Raw genomic sequence first — 19,191 nt, 5'->3', positions numbered from 1 at the left:
TACTTTAAAACTCTTTCAAAATGTTAACTACTTTTTATGTGACTAGTATTTTGTAAGGAAGAGACACCGATTCGCAAATTCAGCAATGATATTTAAGATTTTGTTTAAGGATATAGAGTTTAAGTAAGAAGCCCATGCTACTTTTACTTGCAGAATTTAAAAAAATGTTTAGCTGTAGACGCTATCCAACATCATCAATACTCTGTATCCTTGAGTATCATGAAAAATGGAAGGTAGCTTTGAGTATTAAAGTATCCTGCTTCTCCAGCTAGAATTTACTGTTCTTGTCAAAACATATGTGTAGAACTAATATTAAACCCTCCATATTTCTTATTACCTGTGTCCAGGATATGTTCCCTGGTAATCCGCTTGCAGTCAGTAGGGACTAGAAGGCTGTACATGCCCAAGGCTTTAGTGCATATGGTGAAATTCTAACATTAGACTAGTTTTCAAGAATGGAGTGTTTTAAAAAAGCTTGTAATTTTACATTTTATTGAATAGGAGATATTTTATTTAAAGGCACTAGAGCATATGGTGTAGGTGATTCAAATTCTTACATTGTAGGGATTTGTCATATTAGTCTATTAGTCTACAATGCAAGCAAATATTTGGTCTTAATGATGCCAGAGAGGAAAATGCAGAAGTTGTGGTGTGGAAGTTAAAGGGTGCATGAATGATTCACAGTTCAGGAATGTTTTTCAAGTCTTAAATTAATGTGTGTTTTATATTAGGTTCCCGCTTTTTTTTTTTTTTTTTTTTTTTTTTTTTTTTTTTTTAGAATGTGATATCTTCTGCTTATAAGAGACATAATGAAAATGTGACGTGGGAGAGGTTTATCTCTGCTCTGCCGGGGGAATCCTCCAACTCTGTCTGTACAGGAAGCCTTTAGGGCAGGGACCTTTTGAGTTCTGAGATAGTTAAAAAGTGCTGCCAAAATTGAGGCAGTTTTTTGAAATGTGACCATGTGTTTGTTAAATGATGAACAGAATCCATGAGCCACTTCTCTGAAGGTTTTCTACAGCCTTTGGTTTGTAATATCTTTCTGTCAATATGTGCTGAATTTAAATTCACTGACTTTGAAGATGTGTCTTGTATCCTGGATGTTTAAAATGGTAAATGAACAAAAAGCAATAACAGAAAAGGTCAGGAGATAAAAACAGTACAAAAGAACTGTAAAATAACCAGTCCTAGGTGACTGCACAGCTCACAAGTCTTTGTAGTAAGAAAAACTTATTTCAAATTTAAATTTAGTTTTCTGATCAGCCACTACAAAATTAGCCTGATTACTTATCTTACTTTATGCATAAATATAGTTACTGAAGAAAAGTGGCAATTAATCCCTTCTACTAGAAGGGATTTTTTTTATTTTTTAAAATTTTCAGTATTGTATGTCCCTTTCTGTTTAAAAACTGGAAAAGTGTATGTAATGTAATAATGGGCATCCTGGATCAGGCTTCAGATAGTCATACTGAGAAATAAAATTCAACTAATTGAAGCAAATATTCAGAATAAATCCTGGATTTGTCCCAGCTGACAGTTTGGAAATAAGAGTCATAGTTTGCACTTTGTGAGAGTAACTTAAACCCCTATGAAGGGCCTTCAGTAAAGACAGAAGAAAGGGTATGAGAAGTTTGCCTCTTTGTCATCTGACAGTGGTCTGGGAGTGAAAGCTGTGTGTAAAATCCAGGAGAACACTGTCTGGGTATGTAGTTAGAAAGCTGCAGTCCTAAGAAGGATGTTTAGATGAAAATCCTGAAAATGAAAGCTTACATTCAGTAGGAGTGGATTCCTTTCCCTTCTGTGCTTGCCAGAGAAAGTGGTATTGTTTGTTTATAAAGCTAGTATGCTAAACTGAAGTCTGGATCCCAGTATGAAGCAAACATTGGTCAAATATTTTACATCCTTGTCATCTCTTCAGCTACCACTTTATTATGGGAAGGATTAAGATTTGGATGCTGGCTGGAAGAGTTTGTTTTGAAGAAGGATTGAAAGAAAGGGTAGAGGAATGCCAGATTGGGCTTCAGGCATCAGGCTACTTGGAGAATGTCCCAAAATTGAGAGTATGGTAAACCATGTGTGACTTGGTCTGAAGTTTTAGAGCAAGGAACTTACTGGAATTAGTTCTTACAGTCTTTGACATTTGGTGTGGAGACTTAAGAGGAAGCAAATGAATGGATTTTTAAAGGAACCTGACTTAGTCAGACTTACAGACATGGAAACTCAATTTTTATGGCAGCAAGTTAGGCTGAATGATGGGAAAGAGAAGAAGTACATAGAAACCCAGAGTTTGTTGCAGCAAAAATATAAGGAGTGAGAGCCTAGATTAATGCTTTTGCAATGAGAATGGAAAAAGAATGCAAATTTTATGAGCTATTTGCAGTGGATAAATCAGTCATGATTTTCTGTTCATATTGGTAAAGGAAAAGGTGATTTAAAAAGAATAGTAATGGACTACAGAAATAGACACCACTGTTCTGATACGACAGAATGGAAGAGTGGTAGGAATTTTACAGAGGAGTAGGGCATTTGATAAGGAAAACAAGAGAAGTGAGAATGAAATTGAGAGGTCAGGCATAAGTGTTGGGATTATGTTTTAGAGAATTGGTGATGCTGATTGCAATAGAGCAGTGAAATCACTTGTGCCTTGAGTGAAAGAGAGGTGGATGGGAGAACATTCCTTGCCTTGTATTAATGATTGAAGTTAGGGATACATCTAGAAGGGTCTAAACTGCCTAGACTTTGGTCTGCACCCTCTAAAAGGGAGGGTCGCTCTGTAACAATAAAGGATAGGTGTTTTTTACTTAGGAACTCTATACATTAGATTAGAAAGATTATTTATAGTACTGGAGGGCACTATGCTGGGTTTATCTTGGTCATACTTAAAATTTTCCAGGATTTTAGGATTAACTAACTGTCACACAGCTCATCAAGTCTGCAATGGGCTATTATTCCTGTTGTTAGCTCTTGCCAAAATAGTTACGTTTGCATTGCTTGTGTTTATAGTTGTTAAAATGAAGGGATGAACTTAGACATTCACTTGCCTATCACATGCTAAGTAACTTGTGATTATTTTGGAAAAGCTGGAAAAGTGAATTGGAAACAGACATCAGGGTATTAAGAAGAGAGTTTGGAAGGAAAGCTTAATTAGTTGCATATTGGTACTGTGACTGGAATCAGAAGAGAATCATTATGGAAGTATCATGTATTTATAAGTTTGGATTTGTCTCTTTCTTCTTTTTGATGATGAAAACATATCTGATCACAGAATTGTTTAAGTCTGCATCTTTCTCTTTCCCCTTTCCCAGTTTATGTTTGATTTGGAAATCAATAAACCTTTGGTTTCAAGTTTTGGGCAGGGTGTCAGTAGCCTACAGAGTTCTGAGTTCTCATTTTCTGTTTTATGCGTGCATACCATGAAAATCACAAAATATAAAGGCAGAGTCTTTCTGACATCTGACTTGAAAGAGGCATGAGAGGCATGGAGACCTTCAAAAGAAAGAACTGCTTGCTGCAAGGAAGGCAAGAAGCTCATGTGTGAAAGAGAGGCATCAGACTTGTAAGCCTACCAGTAGAACTGGAAGTGAGCCAGAATGAGTGAGTTTCTGCTGGCTTTGTCTTGGAGAAAAACAGTTTAACTTGTAATATTTCTATGGCTTGCAAATATTAAAAAAACCCAAAAAAATCCAAAATCCCAAAAAAAGACTTTTCTTATCTCAGTCCAGTTGGGTGTCTTACTGGTGAGAAGAGCATGTAGTCCTATAGGTATCAGAGGCTGGTTTTTTCATAAGGGTAGTGTTCAGTTTAAAACTGCAATTTCAGTATTTTAAATTATGTAACTGTTCATTACAATATGGCTCAGTATTCAGATGAGTAGAAATTGAAGTAAAAAAGAATATTATTGCTCTTTTTGAAGTAGTAGTTACTGAGGCTCTTCTGGTAAAGGTTCCTTAAAGTTGTCCAGTCTTACCCTAAAAGCCACAAGGTATGTATCTTCCAGCACTTCCAGTTACAGTCTTGATCCTTTTTGTATTTAGTAATTTTTTTTTCTTTTTGCTTCAGTTTTCCTCCATAAAGTATGTTTACATCATTGCTTCCAAAGGAGTTTTGGAGGGGAGGAGGGGAAGTTCAAGAAAAAATATGTCAGCTGTATGAATATGATGTCAGCTGATGAATGATGGGAAAAACAGGTGAAAAACCCAGAAAAATGTAAAAGGAGGCTGGGAGTTGTAGTGGCATACAATGGAGACCACCCAGAACATGCTCAGATGTGGATAGTCATGTTGGTTTTGCAAAGGCTCTGATATGGTTGCCTCCATAGGAGTTTTAATCTGATCAGACTAGGCATCCGTTAATCTCTGTGTCTTGGCCTCAGTACTGGTCAGAAGGATACATCTAGTCCTAGCAGAAGGCTTCCCCCCCCCCCCCCCCCCCCCCCCCCCCCTTTATGTATCCTCTTGTTTTCCAGCAGGAGATTCCACTATGGTTTAATTTACCTGTTTGTGATTCAGATTATTCTGCCCCTCAGGGCTTAGTTGAGGGACAGGAGGTGCTGTATTAGTCCAGATAAATGTTAAGATAGTTACCTCACATCAAACAGTTACGCAGACCAGGCTTCATGGACTCTTCTCCAAAGTTTTCTTTCTCCAACTTGTTTTTTACCAGGTCGCTCTACCACCAGGCTCCTACGTGTATTCCTTGTCAGGATAGTCAGGTGATCCAACTAAGAAGTTTTCAAAACAATGTAGATCAGGATGTAGCTGGAAGAAAAAGTTATGCTGGAAATGCGGGAGTGTCTTTTTGTGCTGAGCTTTCAAAGAGAAACGAAAGATAGGACTTCAGGTCCTAATCTGTTCCTGCCTTGGATTTTCCATGGTAGGGTGTGCATGATGAGTTACAACCCACAAAGCATAAATGGGTATTTTTCTTGGGTAGAAAACATTTCATACTGACAGTCTTTATCAGGAGACAGTATGACTATCTCAGATCTTTAAAAACTGAGGGGAAGGGAATGTTTCAGCATTTAAGAGCTGTTATATCTAAAAGGCATTAACTAGATTATCAACAAAATGGATAGAGAAATTTTTGACCTGCTTTGTCTTTCCCCAGAGGAGAGAAAGTACAAGTCATTAGGTCAGATATATGGTAGTTGGTTATATAGAATGTGTCTTAAGATCAGGATTGAGAGGGCTGTTACAGGATTTCTGGCCTACTGGTGTGTTTAAAGTCATGAATGTTGAGAAGGAAAGCTAAGGTTTCTCATACCCATAATGAAAAAGTGGCTTCCTCTCTTAAACTGGTATTCACACAGGCTTATGTAAAAGTTGTTAGGTCAGTCTGTATGCACTCGTGGTTGTTGGTTTGTGGGTTTTTTTGCTGAAAGTTGGTGTAGGCACTAAAATTGCAAAAGGCACATTTAAATTCATGTAGGTATTTTTTTGGTGAGTTTATCTGCATTCCTTGGTGCTCCTGCTGCGTTAGCTGTAACAGGAGAAGTTGTAAGGAAGCTGCAGCATGTTGTTGTTCCTTCCACATGAAGAAATGATTACCAAATTGCTGCAGGTTAATTTCTGGGTGAATTTGATGTGCTGGTTTTCTTATTGCAGGGGATCTCTGTTTCTCTCATCTCCCTCGAAGGTCTGTGAAATTAAACCAATGGGATGTATGCAGCTTGTTCTGTCTGAACACAGCAATAGTAGCATTTCACAGGAGAGATTTTCATTTGGGTTTTCTTACCCCCCACCCCTCTCTGTGAAAAAAATTTTGTCATTGTGCCTACATGTATATTCTTTGGTTCTATCTTGACAGTTAGACAGGCTTGTGTTTTCAATATGTCCTTCTTGACTAATTTTGTTGATGATTTGGCAGTTATGAGGAAGATGATATATTGTTAATTTGCTTAAGCAATGATTATGAAGAAAAATCAAATCGGAGTTAAACTTTCTCATTTTAAATAAAGTTGGGTCCTAAAGTAGAACTATTTGGATATCTTCAGTGCTGAATGGTCTTCCAGGTGTAAATTACTATACTTATGTTCTTTTGAAGAGAAACTGGACTAGGGTTCAGAGCAATAGGGAGTGAACCATTCAGCTGTTCTGTGGCTGAGTAACTTCTAGAAATATGATGAAGCAGGAAGGTGCAGTGAGGGCTGGTTTGATTTTGACTGTGAGATGGACTAGGACTGCAATATGTAGTGCAGTTTCAGTGAGCAAAAGAAGTTGCTTGTCACTCTTCAATATGGCCTTACCAGCTCCAAAACAAAAAATGTTCCTGAAACAAACAAGCAGTGGGGTTTTTTTGGTTGTTTTTTGTTGTAACATGGTCTGTGTCAGGTAATTTGCCAGTTGGTTTAAGTGCTACTCTGAAGACGGTGGAAGAGTTTTATTTGGTTCCATTAGATTCAACTAAAGTTTGTAATACAGGGGCTATTATCCTGCCAGTTGTGAGGAATTTCTGTTTTATGGAGCAATGCTGACACAAAGACAGCACTGTGCAAGCCGTCTTATAACTGAACACTTTCACACTGCAATTTAGGAGGCGTGCAGTTCAGGAAATTGCTGGCTTCTGCTGGAGCACACTTTTACTGCAAGGAAAATTTTATTCGTCACTCAAGTAATTGGCAGTTTTAATACCTTGTTAGTAATTACCTTGTAAACAAACTAATGCATAAAGGCAAGGCTCTATGACCTGTTATCTAACTCACATTCTTATTTGGCCCATGGAACTGACACATGGTGGTGGTGTTTGTTGTTGTTTTTTATGAAAGTAATTTGTTTCCATTTATTATAAATACTTTCAGATAAGAGCTAAAAAATGCAGTGTACCTCTACTAGACAGCCTAAGGAATGAAACATGATACAAGCTCAGCACTGGAGGGGCTGCAGGATCACTTACCCATTCCCATATGTGGTCAGAAAGCCCATTAATCTCACTTCTGGTTCAGTTTGTGAGTTAGGACTATTTTGTCTTGAGCAGTAGTTCCCCCACACCCTTTGAATACATCAGAGTTTCCCATGCTACCCTAATGTGTTGCTTACTGTTAGATCCAGAGCAAGTATTTCCAGTAAAGGTAAACACCTTCCAGAATTAATATTCTTGTTGATAGTTTTACTAAAATTCCATTTGCCTGCCATCTCTAGGATCTGGGGAAAGCTCTTAAATTTTGGTATAGAATGTACCACAGCTAGAACTGACTTGAACTTACAAGGTAATGAGAATCATTTCAGGTTACATGTGTTTAATAGGTCATGAGCTGCTTTTACCTATGTACTGCTATCCCTGAAAGATAATGTTGCTGATGTGTGTGTATGAGTCTGAACATGGAATAGGGTCACTGGAAAAAGTTCATGTGTGAAAGTGAAAGAAGGGGTGTTCATTAGAGCAGACTACAATACGCACATCTTCAGATTGTTGCATACTTTTTGCTGTGGAATTGAGTGTGATGGTGATCTAAAGTTTGACCAGACATGAAATCCAAAACTCCTGTAATGACCTCTAATATGCAGAAATCTGTAGGTTGGAATACTAGATCTAATTCCACAATTATAAAATGTTTTTCAGGGGGTTGCACTGTCATCCATCTTTCATAATCTAGCTTTGCGTTTTTTTCTGGAAACTGTTAGACTTCCATGCCAAGGGAGTTTTCAAAAAACCCCAAACACTGTGTTTAGCCACTGTGATAATAATTTGCTTAAAATAGAAAACAGCTCTAACTTTATTTCATTACATATCAATACTGTGACTTACTGTTCCATGCAAGTACCAGATATTTCTGCTCTTCAGAAGTAGCTGATTATAGAGTTTTAAATCTCTTTTTAAAATCTATGAATTGCAGTAATTTAATTATATTGCATTTTTTCACAGTTTACTGGAATTACATTTTAAGAAATAATAATGAAAATTTATTTAGACTATTCCAATTTGTGATTTCCAATTAATTTATGCATAGAGAACATACTTTATTGCTTTTCTGTAACTCAAAATTATTTTCAAGTAGGGGAATTAAGAACTAACATTTGCCAGAATTTTGTAGTTAATATGTGTTTACTCTGGAAATGACAGTCTTTTGCCTGCTGCCCTTAAATTTCAGGACCAGTAACAAGATTGCCAACATTTTGTCTGAACATTTGAAGCCATTTCAGAGTCTAGAAACTTTGGACTTGAGCAACAACAACATATCAGAGCTAAAAATTTCATCATTTCCATCATTACAACTCAAGTATCTGTAAGTAAAAATTACTTTTTGTTTGGTTTAGTTTAATTTTTGGTTTGGTTTTCTTTCAGGTAACTTTCAAAAATCTTGTTGGATAATTGAGATTGGCAGTTGTTTGTTAAGATACTAAATCTTCTTTTAATTGAAATGACATTAAATATTCTTACTTTAACCTGTCTAGTTTAACATAAGCTGCTAACTTACTTGAGTTGTAACAATGTGATGTTCTATTTCATTAAAAAAAGCTAAGGCAAATTTCTTGAGATGAAATAAATAGATGTGTCTCTTGAGAGAAATAATTATGTGATAAAAATGAATTTAGATTCCCTATGGATAGACTAGTTTGTATTTAAATAGAGTTTGATAGACTTCTTGTGAATACAATTTTAATTTTTATTTAGGAATATTGCAATGCCAGATACACTGACTAATGAAAAAGTAACAGGATTTCCACGTACTATCCTCTTCCATTATCACAGTCTAGCAGAGTAAAGTAAAATGGTGGTGGTGAAATGCTATTTGGCTATAGAATAAGCTGTCAAGAGCTCTAATTAATATGAAAAAGTTCCATTTTTAAACGACTAAGCACCACAAGAGCTTTGTGTTTCACTACTTGGTGTTAAGAATTTATTAAATAACTGTAAATTTAACCTTCTAGACAATGTTTCAACAGGTATATTAACAGTAACCGAATAACTTCTATGGAGCCTGGTACCTTTGACAATTTGTCTACCACACTTCAAGTATTGAAACTGAACAGGAACAAAATTTCAGCAATTCCTCAAAAGATGTTTAAACTGTCCCATCTGCAGCACCTGTAAGTGTAACCTACAATTGATTAATTGTTTTCAGGTTTTCCAAAGCACTGGCAGTGCTTGAACTTTAGCCTTTAATTTAACTAGAGGCAGAGTGAGACAGACAGAAAAAACATATTACTACAGCCCTTACTAACTGCAGCGTTGTACTGAACAAAACTAGTCTTATATGTTGGTGAGATGTGAACAGTCTTTGTGTTTAAAATTTTGTTTGCTCAATAAAAGTTAAAAAAAAAAAAGGGCTGGAAAATGGGTAGTAGCAATAGTTCTGTTTAAAAAAAGCATTAGGAAAATAGTAAGTGAAGTAAACTTACATAGTTCACTGCAGCAGTCATTTACTTTGTGCTTTCACAGTGAAATTAAGGAAATTGATTTGCTTTCAGGTGGCATGACAATAAGCAATATGCTTGAATAAATAGACTTGCAGCTGTACTGATACTGTGCTGTCCATAAATGTTTTACTGAGTAAATAGTAAAGTTAAAGAGACTGGTGTTGGTTTTTTTTAATTGGAAAACATAGAAAGTGCAGAAAACGGACAGGAAAACGGGTTTCACTTTGTCAAATCCTGGATAATTATTTTCCGTATCAGATGTCAGGAGTTAAAAAGCTCTTAGGTTAGCCTTGAAAGTGATAGTTTATAAGAGCACTGAAATATTAGGGTGCTTGACACTTGTGGAAAAAAGTGACTGTGTTTCTTCTGTACACAAGTGCTGGAACAGTTTTACTCAGGCCTCAGTAGAAGAGTATGAGAAGAGTCCTGCGAAGCTCAGGATTTGTTAATGATCTTGGTAGATGTTCCGATCTTCAGATTCACACTAAATTATGGATATTGGTTATATTCTTGCCAAAAAATATTCCCTTTATTCATAGTTGATATGCTGACTAAGTTATGTTAGGTAGCTTATCTGCAAGGAAGGCAAAAAATTTGTGTTATTACCTGAAAGTATTCAGAGAAGAATAGGGCGGAACTGAAGTCTGTTCTTACTGAATGTTCTTCATTTTTTATTCATGTTTAAACACAGGATGAAGAGGTAGGGTTCTCCCTCAGGTTTGTTATCAGGTAGATTTTGTGTCAGACTGCCATAGAGAAAATCTGAATTCTATAGGGCTGTGACTGAAAAATAATGGTATTTTAACTATGGGGGGACAATCATTTAGACCTTTTCTTTGCATGAGGAAATATATTCTGGAAGGAGAGATTCTTCCTAGTTTGGTAGGCCTGAGCGTTCCTTGAAGGGGCAAATGATCACTCCTTTTGCTACCTTTTGGTAGTACTAGCTAATCCTGTCACTGCATCTTGCCCTCCAGCTAGTTATGTCCTACATCTCCCTCACAGGATACACATTGCTCCCAGTTTCTGACCTGCGCAGAGTGAGTGTAGTGACAGAAGGGTGAGTGCCAAGACGACTTGAAAAAGAGGGAAGGCACTGTGTGTAACTAGTTCTGGAGGAGGGAGAGATGTAATGAGTGCTTGGCTACACAGAAAGGGATCACCCAGGATATTCAATTTTCTCTAGTTATCACAACTAAAATTTTAACTTTTTCTTGACTTGCAATTGGTTGCAATTACAAGCCAGCCTTAACAGCTCTACTGCTGGATAAACATTGCTTTCAATTTTGAATTTGGGAACAGGCTTAACTATGACATTCTAGATATATAGAGACTCTCTAAAGTCTGAAAATCAAGGAACTACCAAGTACTTGTCCTCAGTGTCAGAAAAGCAGAATGGTATTAACATGGTTGAACATAATGTGCTACAATAAAATGTTTGATATTTATTGCTTCTTGTCTTCGTTTCATGTGCAAGAAAAGTGTTTAAATCAAGTTCATTCTTTCAGAGAGGGAAGAAAGTTTGTTGGCATGTAGGTAAAATTTCTGTGCTGTAACTGTAAATTCTTTTGATGCAGGGAGCTGAATCGCAACAAAATCAGGAAAATAGATGGGCTCACTTTCCAAGGACTTCCTGCTTTGAAATCATTAAAACTGCAGAGAAATGGGGTTATGAGGCTCATGGATGGTGCTTTCTGGGGTTTGACCAACATGGAAGTCTTGTAAGTATCAGACTTTTGCTAGGTAGGTTCTGCTGATAACATATTAAGTAGATTTGCACAAAATTAGTAGAATTGTGTGTTAAAATTTAAGGGTGTTTTTGAATTAAATTTTTCAGTTGTGGTCTGAAAAGCAGCAAGCAGTCAGTATTGAATGTGTAGAGCAGCATATTTTAAATGTCTGTTTAAAATTCAATATTTAAATAGAGGCTCCAGCTATCTACCAGTGTGGTGAGGTCAGATGTAGACCTGTGGCATAGCATGCATGCTGCTGAGCTTCTGAACCTTACATCTTTTTCTGTTTGTGCGTGTTTGTAGGCAGCTGGACTATAACAACTTAACAGAAGTAACCAAAGGCTGGCTTTATGGCTTACTGATGCTGCAGCAACTCCATCTCAGCCAAAATGCCATCAGCAGGATCAGTCCTGATGCCTGGGAATTTTGCCAAAAACTCAGTGAGCTGTGAGTACCTTTATTCTATTCCAGTTTCAAAAGCCGAGTACATGGCAAAACATGAGCTTCGTAGCACTGATCTATGAATTTTTCATAGCAAAGTTTCCAAGGTGACAACTTTGCTGTATAAGACAGTTATATCTTTTTGAAAGAAGTGGAAGTTAGCTGTGATCGCGCCGTTTCACTGTAGCAGTTAAACTAAAGCTGTAACACGGTCGTTTTCAAATGTCAGAAATCAGTTCTGCAGTAATTTGTGAATTGTTCGAAACTACGCAAAATGCCATGTGGTCAGAAATGGTGTAGTGTGTTCTCTGATAATCATAAAGGGGAAGAATTATGCTTCCCCCCTGAAAATTCATGTGTGTTGAACTAAGTTATATGAGCACTGCAACATGAACATTAAATTTTTTTCCCCTTAAATTTGCAGAGATTTGACATTCAATCAATTAGCAAGGTTAGATGATTCAAGCTTCATTGGTTTAAGTGTGCTGGTTGGTCTGTACGTTGGAAACAACAAAGTAAATTACATTGCTGATTGTGCCTTCAAGGGACTTTCCAGTCTACAGATTTTGTAAGTTGACGAACTCAATTTGTAAGGTCAAAAATCTTAAGAAAAATCTCGTGTTTATACGTTATTTATTTTCTTGATGAAATAGACAAGAGCATTTTGTTAAATTCCCCTGATCAGTGTATGATTTTCGTACAGTAAGATTTCTTTCCAGAACAGTTGAGAAAGGGAGGAGTTCCTCTTTTGTTTAGGCTGTGCACAATGGATGATGGTAACTGTGATACAAACTTGAAGTAGCATTATTGTGGGAGAGGCCTATCTCTGCTTGAAGGCAGCAAGCAGAGTACTGCTACCCACACTTTTAGGGATCTAGATCATAGTTGTGTCTTTAACTGAATCATTTTCCCTCATAGCAGAAGTAAGAAGACAAAACTCACTGTCATGAGTTTAAGTAATGCTTTAAATAATAGAGCATGGTTTGGAATAGCATTTCTTAAAGGAAGGGAAAGAGCAAGGTAAACTAATCTAAATACATTCCTCATCATTTAAACCTTCCCATTGCATACCCCTGATCCATCTGTCAGCCAGATGAGCAAAATTATTGCCTTTCCCTCTAGGCTTTATTTTCAGGGGCTTGCTCACACTTAAAGCATCTAGGAAAGATGTAAATTAGAAGAGTGTACACTATGTTTTTTAAGAATATAGAGAGTTGGAGATCATAAAGAGAGGAAATCAGAGAATTGTGAGGTGTTTAGGTATTAAGTAGTAGGCTTCTTCTCCTAGATTTTTCTTTCTCCTCCAGCCCTACCCTGTAGATTGTTTGCTGATAGACCATTCTGTACACAAATCTCTATAATCTCATTATGCTTCATAGGTAAGCAAGTGTTTTGGGATGTCAAAATAATTCTCTGGGTGTTAGTATTACGGACTTAAAAAGACATGAGAGTGTTTAGTTTCAAAGGGATGATTGTTGATCCTTTCCCTTCCTGCAATGCACGTTCTCTTAAGACAGTTATCTGAATACCTTTAGAGAAGGGTATGTGGGTTGGTTTGCTCACAATTCTAGAAATTGTTGTGTTTTTGTTGTGATCTTTTTAACTGTCAGTGGGAAAAATACTAATAGTCTTCAAAGTCTCTCAGTAAAAATTGAAATGATAAGTTAATCAGGAAAAGCTTCTCTTAAAAAATTAGAGAAACCGACTGAACAAAAATCCAACCTAACAGAAAGCTGATTTCGAAAAATTTTGTAAGGAATGCATGCTGTTGAAGAAGTATGTGCCTTGTTCTTTTTAATAACTTTTGTGGTTTGATTTCGCCATCCCTCTTAAACAGGGATCTGAAAAACAATGAAATATCATGGACTATTGAAGATATGAATGGTGCTTTCTCTGGCCTAGATAAACTTAGGAAGCTGTAAGTATTGCTACAATAATTGTATCTTGTCATGCCTTAAAAAAAAAATTAGTTTGTGTCTTTCAAAGATCAAGCCTAACACTTAAAGATTTTAAATTTTCCATAGCAGAGATGATTTTTTTCTCTCTTAACCACTTTGTTCACCAAGTCCTTTTCAATAAAAGAAATTCAAGATTTTCCAAGTCAAACTAATCTGAAATATTTTAAGTATTATTGATATTTATGGGCATATTTAACAAGAAATGAGATTTTCCCATACTAAGAATTAAGAAGTGTTTCATATGATAAAGATATAGTGACAGACTTAGTCTTCAGTAAGGTAAAGCAGCATCCAATGGAAGTGCCTCCATTGCATTGAAATTTTCAAAAGCAGATTTATGGAGTAAAACACTGTTTATAGTTATACATTTAGAATAATCCATGTCACTTAACTGTACACCTTAAATGTCTTCTAAAATCCTTGTAAAATCTAGATAGTTATTCAAGGGGAGCAAATTAGTATTGTGTGGATGTTATACATTTTGATGCACTGGAGATGGGTGAGTGCTGAATAGTAGTTAGAGTTTAAAAGTATATGCCAAAAACACAATTACTCAGCTCAAAAATACTTCCTTTTAATTCCATTTCTTTTGCATTGTGCTTAAATTTTTCAGGATACTCCAAGGAAACAGGATTAGATCCATTACAAAGAAAGCATTTTCTGGTTTGGATGCACTTGAACACCTGTAAGTAGTAGAAATCCACATTTTACTCAGAATTGGGAAAAATTGGAAAAAATCTTTACCGAATTTAAAGTACGACTAACAAGCTTTACTTGCGACTTGGGATGAAATTACATGTACTATGGTTGCTACTATGATCTTCAGAAGATTTTTCCATTTTGGAGTTAGGCTGAGTGAGTTTTGGAATTAATGCAGGAACGTGTTAAGCATGCTATGAAACTCCTTATTTGCCTCTCTATTACTTTTGAGCTTGAGCTTCCTTTGTATATCACTGAAATAGCCAACTATTGCTTGGGTCTTAAATCTATTCAGTTCAATAAATTATTATTTTCTTCTAATCCTGTTTTTCTTTTTTCTTCCTAGAGATCTAAGTAACAATGCAATTATGTCAGTTCAAGGAAATGCATTTTCACAAATGAAGAAACTCAAAGAGTTGTAAGTTTCTATCAAAAGACATCATCTCTATTAAGTATATATATCCTGAAAATGCATAAATTAAAGCCTTGTAAGGCGTCGCCTGATGCAGTGATAAACGCCTGGTGTAATCTCTCTGAAGTAACATAAGAAGCTTATGTCAGTGTTCTGGGTTTTTTAATTTTTTTATATGATGGGTGTATTTAAGTGAGAGTGTAGGATGGGAGGCATTCATTTTCTGCTACGTTTGTTGTCTCTAAAGTCCTTATTTTAAATTGGATGATCTCTAACAGGTTTTAGATAAGGGAGACTTTGATGTAATGTGCTCTAAGATCAGCAGTGCTATCACTATCACTTGCTGGACCAGTGAAATGCAGTGCTGTAATTCTTTTGTAAAGACCTGGTTGTCAGTGCTTGTAATTGGGTCCTACTCTGCTGTAGTATCAGAGAGACAGATCTTCAGGGAAATCGTGAAGTGGTCGCTGCGAAAAATGTATTTGGATGGGTTTTTGTCCTCTCACCCTTCTTTTCTGTAGGTCAGTGCAGAGCAATACTGACTCACAGGTTGGGTGCAGAAGCTTATACCTTTGGCAACGTGTCTCTAGTGGGGCTCAGCAGGGCTCCATCCTCAGCCCTGTGCTCTTCATAAATGACGTGGATGCAGGACTGGAAGGGACACTGAGCAAGTTCACAGATGGTGCAAAACTGGGAGGAGCTGTCTAAGGACCTCAAGAAATGAGAGGGCTGGGCAATCAGTAACTGTATAAAGTTCAACAAGAGAAAGTGCTAGAGTAGGGCAGCCCTGGGTATATAGACAGACTGGGGAATGGGATGGCGGAAAGCAGAGCCAGGAAAGGGACCTGGTGTCCTGGTCGATGACAAGTTGAATTTGAGTCAGCAGTGCCCTGGCAGCCAGGAGGACCACCCATGTCCTGGGGGCATCAGGAACAGCATCGCCAGTCGGGTAAGGGAGGGGATTTGACAGGTAATGACAGTATTTCTCTTGGAGTTTGTGTGTTTGAGCTAAAACCTTAGTTTTGTTACAAAAGTGTGCTCATACAGATCTGTATTACAAACAGGCTTTGATTTTAATTGATTTTTCATAGGCATTTCAACACATCGAGTCTCTTGTGTGACTGCCAGTTAAAATGGCTACCACAGTGGATGTCAGAGAACAACTTCCAGAGCTTTGTAAATGCCAGTTGTGCCCATCCTCAGCTGCTAAAAGGGAGAAGTATTTTTGCTGTCAGCCTGGATGAGTTTGTCTGTGGTGAGTGTGGCCTCTATTTCTCATTCCATAAAACAAATTTTGCAGTGTGCTTGAGATTTTTTTGTGGTTCCTTGATATGTTGTGATTTCTGTAATAAAATGGAGAGGATCTGATACTTACTAACATTTTCTTCTGTTCCCAAACTGTGATGTAGATGCTCAAAGCTCAAGGCTTTGAACAAGACAGGGAGTGATGGTATTCTGACTTTCAGATTGCTTACATAGAACATACCATAATATGCAAGTGAAAGCTCAGTAGTTTGTAAGGGTAAATATATATGCCTCTAGATTTAAAAGATATTGTTCAGATAACTATCACTTTTAAATGAGACATACTTTGACAATGAGACAAATGAGACAAAATTAAGATGTAGTTTTAGGGTTTGGTTATTTGTAATTTTTTTTTCACACTCCATTAGTCTTGAGGTTATTCCAGGGCTGATAAAATTTGAAGGTAAAAAAGCCATACTGGCCTCAGCTCTGACATTTTTTGTGTGTGCTAGTTGTCTGCTTTAAAAATTATTTGGAGTATGTAAATTACTGCCTTTGTATAAACGGTGTTTAAAAAAATACTTGAGTACCACAGTTACAGTACTAATATTTTTTATTTCATTTTGCCAGATAGTAAATGCTAGCAAAATGTTTTTACTTTAGGGCCTGAGAATTTGAGGTGATAGCATCTGCCTTAAAAATGAAATTTTTCTATGTATGTTTAGTACCATTCATGAACACCTATGCTGTGTTCTCTATTCAAAGCAAAGTGAGGCTAAGCATTCAGAGTAAGGACGTGTATTTGATTACTCTGATACGTAAAGTGCAAACTTCGGAAACATGGGGAAATTTGAAAGCTAACTGCATTTCATGTTTTTTTTTAAATACATTTTATTTTTCTTACAAAGTAAAATTCAAACTTTTTATTCTTTGGAGACAAAAAGATGTCTTTTCAATAACTTCCTCTCATAGCAAATATAACTGGTTGATTTTTACTGCTTCAACTCATACCCTTTTTCGTTGGGAAACCAGGTCCAGAATATAAAATAGTGTATCAAAATGTTGTTTTTTCCATTCCTGTTAGCAGTCAAATATTTGATAAATTAAATAATGAGCAGATTTTAGCTACTACTGAGAAGGAAAGGTTGACATAATGCAGGGAATTACAGATTACTCAGTGACTAGAGGAGAATATATGAAGTAGACATCCTAATTTATGTGAAATGCATCCTGTCAAAAAATTAAACTGGGCATTTATATGTATCTATATATCTTCCATTCATTAAATCAGGGGGAGTTGTGATCTTTCTTTTGGCTGCTGAATGCTATTTTTAGGTAATTAATTTTAAACTGTTTAAGATGTATTAGTAAAAAGAAATGTACTAAGTCAGTTGTTGCCCTTGATACTTAACACAATTGCCATGCAGAAATAACTAAAACCTCCTAACACAATCATTGTGTGTTTCACTTACAACTTTAAAGTGTGTTATCACTAGACGTTCAGGTGTATTCGCTTTGCCTTACAAGTTTACAATGGCTGCTCTTGATTTTATAGAATTTGTAAGTGGAGTGTGTTGACTCCTGTCTGAAATTAAAAGGTGTGTGTATATAAGTGGATGTCTTTGTGATGCATTCATTCAAATGTGCTCTTGTATTACTCTGTTCTGACAAAACATAATGCTAATGTTATCCTAGTGTGTTCTGTATTCTGTACTGTATGCTTATTTGAGTGACCTTTTTATCACCACTTTCTGTCGGATAATTAAGACTGAAGTATGTTCTTCCATCCTTTCACAAGGCTAATTTTAGTACGAGTGTTTTATTTAGTTATTCCTGTACAAAGTCAGTGAATGTATTAATTCAATTTGCAAATAGTAAGACATAGGTATGAAGCATGAAAAGCAAATGGCCTCGGAGCTTCTTAAAGCCCACGCTTAGAGCCCCAGATCCATGTTCCCCTGTCACAGGAGCATAGCTTCATAGCTGCATGAATTTTGCAGACAGTTCAAGGTTAGGCTATCTGCACATCTCGTTTTCTTTTGTAACACAGCGAACGTTCTTCAGGGAAGTAACATATTGACCCCATAGCTGTTTCCAGTCATTTGAGATGTAATAAGACAGAGGGGCTAGGAAAAACAGCAGGATTCACAGGGAAGAATTTTTTGGGGCACAGGGCTTTCCCTGCACTTCCTGTGAAGTTTGTCCAGATTGGACACATCTTGAAAGTTGGGAATGTACTAAGGCTTTTGCTTTTGGGAGACCAGGACTTTACTTGCCTACTCCTTTTGCTCATGCAGTGTACAGACAATTGAATAAATAATTCAGAAGGCAGCTAATTCTGTAAACTCAAAATATGCTACTTTGAAGGTAACTGTCCTATAGTTAAGGAACCTCCAGGAATTCTTGAAATTCTTGTGTTCTTCCCTGCTTAAGGGACCTTCCATCATCCCCTTTGGCCCAAGCAAATGCAGATCACTGGAATACTGACTTTTGTACGTGATTTCTTTTTGTGGGTTTGGGTAAAACCCTCAACTGTAACATGCAGTTTCTGATAGCCGAAGAGCTATGTTTTCAATAAAGAAAAACCCACAGCACCCTGAGGTGTTGTGAAGATGTGAGGTAGGCTTCATGATTGATGTTCAGAATAGTTCTTAGGGATGTCAGGGAGTAGTTCTTCCATCTTTTGTGCTGTTGTTGAAGAAACTGTGCACACAGTCTGATTTTAAATGTGCTTTCTCTTCAATAAGAGATGGCTTGGCACAATAAACTCATAAATATGGCATCTTTAAATGCCCTAAGGCTAACAAAATTTAAAACAAAAGCATTGTGGATCAATTTAATAAGTACTTACCTGACTCTTCTCTCAAACCTATAAAACAAGGCTTACTAACTCTCTGAAAAGAGTCCTCAGGCATTACATACTTTTTTTTTTTTTTCTTTTCCCCTGTGCAGATGATTTTCCTAAACCACAGATCACTGTCCAGCCAGAAACCCAGTCAGCAATTAAAGGCTCCAATTTGAGTTTTGTGTGTTCAGCAGCCAGCAGCAGTGATTCCCCAATGACTTTTGCATGGAAGAAAGACAATGAATTACTGCAAGATGCTGAAATGGAGAATTATGCACACCTCCGGGCCCAGGGCGGAGAAGTGATGGAGTACACCACCATCCTTCGACTGCGCAACGTTGAATTCAGTAATGAAGGGAAATACCAGTGTGTTATTTCAAATCATTTTGGTTCATCCTACTCTGTCAAAGCCAAACTTACAGTAAACAGTAAGTATGTTACATTTCGCCTGTAAACTTAAAATTATTTTAATCATGATAGGTAGTAGTAGATTTTCCATTCA

General features: G+C 36.7%; 1 protein-coding gene across 1 annotated transcript in view; it reads left to right on the top strand.

The window, feature by feature from the left end:
• LRIG3 (leucine rich repeats and immunoglobulin like domains 3) overlaps positions 1–19,191 on the top strand; it is a 38,491-nt gene that overhangs the window by 12,201 nt on the left and 7,099 nt on the right. The window contains exons 4-13 of the mRNA XM_066319082.1: positions 8,087–8,221; positions 8,883–9,026; positions 10,934–11,077; positions 11,393–11,536; positions 11,955–12,098; positions 13,368–13,448; positions 14,102–14,173; positions 14,534–14,605; positions 15,691–15,854; positions 18,797–19,117. Coding sequence (XP_066175179.1) covers positions 8,087–8,221; positions 8,883–9,026; positions 10,934–11,077; positions 11,393–11,536; positions 11,955–12,098; positions 13,368–13,448; positions 14,102–14,173; positions 14,534–14,605; positions 15,691–15,854; positions 18,797–19,117 — 1,421 coding nt within the window. The remainder of the gene's footprint in view (positions 1–8,086; positions 8,222–8,882; positions 9,027–10,933; positions 11,078–11,392; positions 11,537–11,954; positions 12,099–13,367; positions 13,449–14,101; positions 14,174–14,533; positions 14,606–15,690; positions 15,855–18,796; positions 19,118–19,191) is intronic.

Source organism: Sylvia atricapilla, chromosome 5 (assembly GCF_009819655.1).
Source record: "Sylvia atricapilla isolate bSylAtr1 chromosome 5, bSylAtr1.pri, whole genome shotgun sequence".
In the NCBI taxonomy this organism is placed as follows: Eukaryota; Metazoa; Chordata; class Aves; order Passeriformes; family Sylviidae; genus Sylvia; species Sylvia atricapilla.
This window is presented reverse-complemented; position numbering and strand designations above follow the sequence as displayed.